The sequence below is a fragment of the Anneissia japonica genome, unplaced genomic scaffold, assembly GCF_011630105.1.
Source record: "Anneissia japonica isolate Jap-2015-1 unplaced genomic scaffold, ASM1163010v1 scaffold1078_len308785_cov188, whole genome shotgun sequence".
NCBI lineage: Eukaryota > Metazoa > Echinodermata > Crinoidea > Comatulida > Comatulidae > Anneissia > Anneissia japonica.
Window position 1 is genome coordinate 23,229 of NW_022725562.1, and position 10,066 is coordinate 33,294.

General features: G+C 35.5%; 1 protein-coding gene across 1 annotated transcript in view; it reads right to left on the bottom strand.

The window, feature by feature from the left end:
* Positions 1–10,066, bottom strand: part of LOC117112737 (GON-4-like protein) — a 41,950-nt gene that overhangs the window by 10,651 nt on the left and 21,233 nt on the right. Inside the window, exons 17-20 of the mRNA XM_033255884.1 lie at positions 6,409–6,507; positions 5,773–5,916; positions 5,462–5,599; positions 3,603–3,683 (exon numbers count right to left, since the gene is read on the bottom strand). Of these exons, the coding sequence (XP_033111775.1) occupies positions 3,603–3,683; positions 5,462–5,599; positions 5,773–5,916; positions 6,409–6,507 (462 nt within the window). The remainder of the gene's footprint in view (positions 1–3,602; positions 3,684–5,461; positions 5,600–5,772; positions 5,917–6,408; positions 6,508–10,066) is intronic.

Genomic DNA, 10,066 nt, shown 5'->3' on the forward strand with positions numbered 1-10,066 from the left:
ATATTGATTATAAAATTATTAATTATTATTACTGAAACATTAATTATATTTTCTGTACACTTTCTTTAAATTTTTCAGTATCTTTCTTCATTTGTGCAGGAAATTTCGAGAAAATAGGTCCGCAGAATCGCATTAACACTGCCGACTTTACTGCAACGTTTGCGTGGAAATTGGCAGACTTATTTTTAATATGCGTGGATGGAATTTTTTATTTTAGATAACTCTAAATCAATTTACACATAATAATTTCAACCTAAACTGAGTTCCAGAGTTTTCACCAACATTTCGGGAGCGCTGAGATTTCAGCTCCCCACTTGTCAAAGGCCATTTAGGCTTCGTTTTAAGCCCGAAAAATTGGCATGACACAGTCGGCCGGCGTCACTTCTTATTTAGGTTATAATGTAGCCTAGAACATTAGGCCTGGGCCTGTACAACTTCAGCAAAGTATCTTATACCTACATATATAACGATCTATAGTTTCATTTTCTTGTTCAATGGTTGTTTTTATTGAGAATTATTAAAAAAAAAAAAAAATGGTACGCCTTCCAACTTCGAAATTCAGTATTAATCGCCAGAGAACATCGTCACACTTTCGCAGAGTAACATCCCAAACATTGCAAGTTGCCCCGAATGATGTAATATCCCAGCATTCTGATTGGTTTACAACTTGCAATGGACTCAACATACCTTTACTCGCCAGCCTGTGTAGTCGGGCGCGCACATGGTTTGGGATTTTACTCTGCGAAATATAGTTTCGTAATTGGAAGGCCTACTACCATAGTTCGATGTTGTTTTGTTGTTACAAATCTTATAGATTAAATTAACCAATTAATTCAATTGTTGCACTTTATTAATTCCACGTTTAAAATTTAATCTTTAAATATTCATTTATATACAATTCAATTTTTATATTATTTCAAAACATGATTAAACAATCATTTTGCTTACTTTCTGCTGATACTTTGTTAAGAACGAAATAAATTGTTTGACAGAGGCCCATTACTAGTTGCCTATGAAATAACTCTGCTTACCGTCTACTACATTCAGTGAGAAACATTCCCAATTCCAGGCTCCTCCTGGTAGACACAGACACCGAGGTTGCCAGACACAAAGTCATTTGACTCTTTGTACGCCGCCGATACGAACAAAAGTAGGCCAGAAGCCGACTGGCTCGTTCAGTAAATAAATGGTAGTAAAGGAGTTCCTTTCTATATTATTTCATTTAATTAGGTTTAAAAATTTGCTGTGAGACCTATTTGTTTGTTTGTTTTTTTGTAAATTTCAAGATGTTGCTCATTGAGACGCATGTTGTTAAACTATATCTGCTCCGTGAAGGTTATCATCAAAGAATATTTTATACCCTTTGTTATCATCAGCCATGTGACTGAAGAAGCGTAATCTTATTTCATAATGTATGAGGTTTAGGTAATTCATTTGGTTTTCAATAAAAGATGTCTGCATTAATACCGGTAGTACTTTGAATATAATCATCCAGATGATGCCTAATTGTATTTATTTACGATCTATTTAGAGTTAAATTTTGATTATTGCTTGATCTGGGCCGTTTACATCGTATGAGTCAATACTGTATACGATCGTTTGAAATTTCGGTACATAGTCTATTTTATGAACAAATACGTTATGGAAACATTCACAATTACAAGGAGGTACAGGTAAGAGTAGCACTCAATAAAATAGTAAAAAATCGTGCAATCCGATGTTTTTATACCAGTTTCCTTCGCTTTGACGGTGATCGCTTATTTACCAAGAATAAGATGAGCGCACATTGACACAGTTTTAGTGTACGACGTCACACTTTAACAGTCTAGGTCATGCTGATTGGTTGATACAGTACATGTAAAATGAATGTAACATGTTTTGCGTACTGCCTGACTGAAAATAATGGGTTGTACAAGTTGTAAATAATTGGGATTTGGAGGGAAACCACCTTCCTGCCACTTACAAAATCTACTCGCGCTATCAAATGACCTTGTCGCACTGAACGCGACAAAGTTGAATTCCTTGTCACACCTTAAAAAATCAGGTCGCAAATGCGACCAAATAACCCTTAATTTCAAGCCCTGGCTTCCCTGTGAAATTCATATTCTTATAGCATATTGGTTTAAATAATATATGAGTGTGGTTCTTGGAAATCAGGATGTCAACCTGCACAAGCAAGCAAATGCATAATTGCATGTCTGTACTACTTTATTATCAATTGTCTCACGGAAGTCAGTGCTGATAGGATTACTATGCGCAGAAAAAATAAAATTAGATGTTTGAAAAGAAAGGTTAATTAACCAGATCTACCGAAAGTGAATTTTTCTCCTAAATAGCTAATTGTAAATTGTGTGTAGGATCAACTCAAAATTCAAGCTGATCAGATCAGATCAGATCTGTATCTGTCTAACATGCAACCAGATAGAAAGAATGTATTGCCATCAAAATAAAATGAAAAACCCCAATACTATAGTACCCTGATTCTCAACCTATGGCTTGCGACCCAAATTTAGGTCGCAAAAAACATTTCTGAGAGATTGCTTCTGACTGAAAATTAGTAAAGGGCATCTCGAAACATAGTGGAAAATACTTCTGCATAGAGGTTCCAACAAAGGACTCAAAAGCTAGAAATTAATGTCAACCCAAAACCTAGAATCAACTCTCATGGTTGCACTGTCGCCAATCTCTCCAAGGAAGATAATTAAAATTAGGCAGGAATATACTCTACCTTAACAAGACGTACCAATTAATAACAACATGTTTAAAGTGATTAGTTGCTTTTTTGCATTTTGAGTTCGTTTGAACCTTTTTACGAGTGGGTGAGGACGTACAAGCTTCTTTTGAAAATTGATATTTTCCTAGTCAGCGTCGCCCAAGTTGACTGTACACTAGTAAAAAATTTGTCATTGTTTTAAAATTTCAAAATTATGAGTGCAACAAATATTCTCCATAGTGGCAGATTCAATGTGGATCCAGCTTCCACCCTCCCATCTATGTCTTTTTAATTATAATAAATGGAGAAAAAAAAAATATTCAAATTTAACCCTGAGAGTGCCATTTCCATCCATCTAGACTGTGCTGTAATCATAAATTTTCTTTCCTCAGCCCCAACCATGGTGGGCCATGAGGTGATATTAACACCCTATCTGTGAAAAGTCCTTCCCGGGCTCCCTCTATTTTGAATTACTGGACCAATCATTCCCCCATATTATAAAATTGAACATTCAGCACACAATATCAAAAGTCTAGTGTACTTTGCTACGTAAATAAAAATCTAAACGATTTTTCACCGCCATTTTGTATTCAACTTAGCCAAGGTTGATGGCTTGCAGGCCTACACATAAAATGGTATGACTTTGACATATTTTGGTATGACAATGCATTGGGTTACCAAAAAATGTACATTCTGAAAGTGGGTCGCCAACTAAAAAAGGTTGAGAAGCAGGGCTATAGTATATTGTATTAATATATCATACAACTTGATGGTAAACAAATTATAAGCAGTGTATGTGAAAAATGCTATAAAAATACAAAAAAAAAAAAAAAAAAAAAAAAAAAAAAAGAAAAGAAAAGAAAAATGTTTTTATAACCTCTTAATTTACCTTGCCTGTACTCATTTTCCCCTTCATATGTTTTTCCTCATCATCACTGTCAGGAAACACTATCTCTTCAAATCCATCAAACTTTGGAATAAGAAATAAAAATTATTAAATATGTTTTTAAAGATTCAAATGTATAATATAGATTCCTTGCATCTTGAAAACATTCCCTAATACCCCCTTCACACTGAATTAGTTTGCACTACGTTCTGGAGAACGGGGTGGAACAGGGACAAATGGGATATGAACGGAATGGACGTAGTAGAGACCGAATACAATCTTAGTACAAACGGTATGAACGGGCAAGGACGGAAATGGTGGTCCAGAACAAATTTGATCGTGTTCTACCCGTTCAAAAATAGGACTGAGTAAGGTCGTACTGCAAACGAGACTGCCGTACTGAAAACGGAATTGCCCTACTGCGAACATGGAATGAACGGATCAAAAACAAGCTGAACGTTGTGCGAACGGGGGGAAAATAGGAGTACGATCCAACACAGATGCTGTTAGGTTCCACCCCGTTCTCAGACAGACCTAACTACATTCCATTATGTCTTCACTGCGTTCTTAAGCCGTGTTAACCAGTTTATACATTTGTGATACGCTGCTATTCAGTTCTAAAAAGTTCTTGCTCAGTTTTTATTCAGATCTACTCCTTTCTACTACATTGTCAGTACGTTCAATCCGTTTTTAGTCAGATCTACTCGTTTCTACTACATTTTAACTACGTCCACCCCATTTGCAGTCGAATCAGCAAAGATTTTGTTATAAATAGTGCAGATTAATGATGCTCTCTTCATTTGGATCTCAACTCACTGGCTGAATTGTTATTGTTATATTATTTTACCATGGTGTGTCAGTGTTTTGACCTTTTTTCTTGCCATGTTGAATCTGTGATTCTGCTTCATCATTTTCAGAACAAGGTGATGAGGTGCCTCACTCCCTAGAGCTTCCACCTCTTTGTCTTTATCAGCAGCAGGAGTAGATGGGCCAGCATCGTCATCAGCAGGAAAATCATCAATGTATTTCTTTGAGGTTCCTCTCCCTTGTCTCTTCTGTTTCCTTGGCATGTTTACTATAACAAATACTGAATCGAAATGAGAACGGGCTGGATATGGGTCGTATTACAGCAGATCGGACTGGAACAGGACCCAGATCCCCGTTCTGAACATGTTAAAGACTGCCTGAGAACTCAGTGCAAATGGGCAAGACTGAGCATGAACTGGTTTGAACGGACACGTCATAGTGCGAACCGTGTAGATACATCCTAGAACGGGTTGAAACTTACTGTGAACGGGGTTAAACGGGTTGAGAATGGATTCGAACTTGTTAAGAACGAACTACTAACGACATTGAGCGTAACGTCTTCCCATTTAAAACGTTGTGCGAACGTTGTACAAACCTTCTGCAATCGTAATGGACTTACAAACTGTGTTGTGTCGTAGTAAAAGCCAAAATTGCACGTTTGAACCCGTCCTTATCCCGTTTCATGAAATTTTCAGAACGGGCAGGAATGTTATTCGAACTAGTTCAGTGTGAAGGGGTATTATTAAATTTTTTAAAATATGTAAAACCATAGAATGTCGGTGGTGAAATCTGAAATGATATTCACAAAACTGATGAATTTCAATTCAATTAAAATTATTTATTTCCATTTATCAAAATACTTTAAGTTGAACTGACAGCGAGACAAAACAGTTACATCAGTAAGTTTTTATTGGTTTATACTGTAGAATCCTACTGAATAATGTATCACAAACCAAAAGAATTTATTTACACCTTAAAAAATATAATATATGATAATCAATTAAAAATAATAACTGTTATATTGCCCTAATTGTAAAGAGGCATTCTAAAGTTACCTTTTTGTCTTCTGACCACTCAGCCATCTCAAAATCGGGCATCAGGTTCTCTGCAGGCTTGTCATCTGGGAAGAGTCCAGTAAGCTCTTGCTCCAAGTGTGGTTGTCCTTTCAGTAATGGCAGTAATAAATCCTTTAACTATAACATACAATACAATGTTGAATGTGCTTCAATGACACTCAAATTCAAGTATACCTAGCTGGGTTTGAGGCCTTTAATTCTGTGGTCTTTTTAATGTGCTCAATGTACGCCAGACTAAATTTAATTGGCGTCCAGACACCTTGGAAACACAAGGTTTGATCTATATCTACCTGTTGATATGTCCTGTTTTCTGTTTCCCCCCAAGTAACAATGGCTTTTAATATCTTCTGAAAGTGACCAGACTGCTTCTGGAAGTGTACTTCTACTTCCCGAAGAAAAAGCCTTGCTTTTGAGAACTCAAGGTGTGACATCAGCTGCAAAATATAATAGAGCAGGAACAATTTTTATTTATACAGAGAAGAAATATTCGATAAATTAAGAAAATACTATTTGAGATTTTTTGCATTAATTGCCTAAATGTGAATGCATTTAGCTTTATTATTACATCCACCAAAAAAAGGGGTGATGTATTCACCTCTGTATGTCTGACTTTTAGAAAGATTAAGCAAAAACTAAGGTATGAATCATCATAAAATTTAGTGGAATGGTACAAACTAATGAAAGAAATAGATGATTAAATTTTGGGGAAAAATGTAATGTTAGATTTATATATTTATACCGAAACAGTCTCTAAGCACTCGAGTTGTGTACTACCAGATAGTATAATACATACTCAAAGTATCAAAATGCACACCATCATGTGGGGATTCAATATTTCAACATTAATTATGTCATCATCAGAATGACTATCTGTTACAGTAACTTGCTTCTCCCCTAAGAGTATTACTGTGCTATAGCTTTCTTACCACACCACACTCCACTGCCTGTTTTGGATCTAGAAATGCTGTAAAATCTTCAATCAGTTCCTCTTGTCCAGCCAACACATTTTTTATACTATCATAAAACTAAAAGTAATCATAAAAAAAATAATTTATGTGACAAAAATCAGATTTATCATACATAATATCCTAAGACTTTTCCTAGTTCATTTCATTTCAAAGTGACTTACACCAACTATGAACAGAATAAAACGTTACGATCTATAAAAATAATAATGAAATATTTTGTTTTATCTTGCACTTGTTTTGTGCCACCCCAACCTTACAGAAGCTAAAACAATGAAAAAAGAAAAGTAAAAAGAAGGAAAAACAGTAAGCAACAAAAAATGTAAACATAAAGGAATGTTTAAATTCACCAAGTGTTGAGGCATAATTGACATTATTTGTAAGTTAATACATGCCACTGCAATATGGAATAATGTCATTGCAAGTAAATTGTATAATCTATGCTGAGACAGAAGCAATAACTCTACTAGTTCAAGACAGCTTGGTTGATATGTTGTAATTAGTTAGAGACATATGGCAGTGCAGTGCCAATCACTTCCTTGACTATAAGTATTCCAATTTTATACTTAATCTCAGATGCACAAGAAGCCAATGGAGACATTTTAGAACTGTGGTTGTGTTTTTATTAACTTTTAAAGTTACAAGCCCAGTAGTAGCAATGTTCTGCAGACTTTGGATTTGCATCAGGAGAAACATGTATAGGTGTAATTTTGCCCTACCTGACGTGGAAATGTACCGAATACTCAGTACAGGCTAGTAATCTGGAGATCGTGGGTTCGAGTCCCACCCGAGAACAACTTGCGATTTTTTTCGCAGTTGTTTCAAATGTACTGAGTATTCGGTACATTTCCATGTCAGGTAGGGCAAAATTACACCTATACTGTCCTATTGTTATGAACTTTGACCATTCAGTTTATAGTTAGTAAACAGTACTCTTATTTAACTCATTTAAACTTGAGAATGACTTCATGATGGAGTAGAAGCATCGTTCCTTAATTAGCGTTATTTTTATTTTAACTATTTATACCAAACGTACTCTAATTAATAATAATAATAATAATAATAATAGCAATAATAATAATAACAATAATAATAATAATAATAACTAGCACTACCTTGGACTTCAGGAGCATATTTTTTTGTGTTATTTTCCCCTTAACATCATTTTCTTAATTGTTCTCTAATTTCTAAATTGTCTAAATTCTCTTTAATTTAGGTTTTAGTAACATAATAATAATAATAATAATAATGGCACCCTTATAGACAGAACATCCTCAATGCGTCTTATAACTACAGCAACAAGCAGTAAATAGCTTTGACTTAATCTATGAATGAACAAGTAGAGTAACATGGCTGTTAATATAACTTTTAATGTCCATCTATAAAATTAAAATTAAGTTGTTTGGGTAAGTACTTTGTCAAAATTTGGCATGGCTAATTACTGTCCTATTGTTATGAACTTTGACCATTCAGTTTAGTTAGTAAGCAGTACTCTTATTTAACTCATTTAAACTTGAGAATGACTTCAAGATGGAGTCGAAGCGTCGTTCTTTAATTAGCGTTATTTTTATTTTAACTATTTATACCAAACGTACTCTCATTATTAATAATAACAATAATAGTAATAATAATAATAACAATAATAATAATAACTAGCACTACCTTGGACTTCAGGAGCATATTTTTTTGTGTTATTTTCCCCTTAACATCATTTTCTTAATTGTTCTCTACTTTCTCAATTGTCTAAGTTCTCTTCAATTTAGGTTTTAGTAACATAATAATAATAATAATAATAATATTAATGGCAGCCTTATAGAGAGAACATCCTCAATACGTCTTATAACTACAGCAACAAGCAGTAAATAGCTTTGACTTAATCTGTGAATGAACAAGTAGAGTAACATGGCTGTTAATATAACTTTTAATGTCCAGCTATAAAATTAAAATAATAAGTTGTTTGGCAATAAGAAAATCACAAATGTTTTGTAAAACAACAAAGTTACCAACTGTCTCACATTGTGAGGAACAGTGCTGCATTTCAAAGTTATTTTGGTTGAAACACACATTTTGCAGAAACACATGCGTGATCATAAATTTGTCACGCAATTATCATGAATTCTGGGGAAAATGTATTTAAATTTGAAGAAATTGGTTTTATCAAAAATATAAAAACGGTCATGCAGTAACTTGAGTCATTAGCCAGTATTTACGTGAATACATAATTCATGGACACGTTACTAAAAATGATCAGTATATGCCAATATTTTTGTGTTTGTTAAAGTAATGGAATGTTTGTGTACTTAGTTCAGTTAGTGCTCAACTTAAACATAATGTACATTGAAACTCAAATCGTATGTGGCTTTATTAAAAATACTTTTGTTTATGTACCGTACCCGGTATTGTCAACAAACTCCATGAAATCGTCTTAGAACAGCTTAAAATGCTCAGATTGTAGTAGTGCCAGGGGCCCCTGGACATTGGTTTATCTGTGGAGGTGCGCAGGGCGGGACACACTACTCCAAAAATTACTCGCGCCCCGCCCCCTCCGCGGCGCCCACAAAAAAATCATGGTCAAATTGTACATAAAAATCACCTTTTTTTGTGAGTAAGCGCCCCTCAACTGATTATCAAGCCCCACTTCCAACCACCATACTATTACAGCAGCACACTCCTAACCACTATGCTGTTAGCAGCACTCCTAACCACCATGTTACTACAGCAACACTCCTAACCACTATGCTGTTAGCCCCACTTCCAACCACCATACTATTACAGCAGCACACTCCTAACAACCATGTTACTACAGCAACACTCCTAACCACTAAACTACATTAGCAGCACACTCCTAGCAACCATGCTATTACAGCAACACTCCTAATCACTATACTGTTAGCAGCACTTCCAACCACCATACTATTACAGCAGCACTGTACTAACCACCATGCTATTACAGCAACACTCCTAATCACTATACTACGTTAGCAGCACTTCCAACCACCATACTATTACAGCAGCACACTCCTAACAACCATGCTACTACAGCAACACTCCTAACCACTAAACTACATTAGCAGCACACTCCCAACTGCCATGCTACTACAGCAGCACTTCTAAACACCATGCTACTACAGGGACGTAGCCAGGATTTTGAAAGGGGGGGGGGAGCCGTTATGCGAATTACGTATGACCCCGGCGGGGTCAAGGGGGAGAATCCCCCTGTGAAGTAGCGCACTCTGAACGTTCTTAGGATTGTTTGAGAGGATAAAGTGAAAATTGCAATAGACGCATTATACATAAGCGCAAAAATAATATAATAAATCAACAATGGCAGATCCAGGAATTCGAAAGAGAGGTGAACCAGGGAGGGACTTTCATAGACCGAGGAACCACCCACCTCAGCCCCACCATTGTTGGGGCTGAGGTAAGAAAATTTATGATTACGGCATCTCTAGATGGCCGGAAATTACACTCTCGCACTTCAATTTGAATATACTCTCGCACTTTAATTTGAATATATTTTTCTTTTTTTTTTTCTTAAAAAAATGAAGGGGGGGGGGCCTTGAATCCACCTCTGCTCAAAACATTCTTTATCCAGAATAGTCATAATCACGAAAAAGGG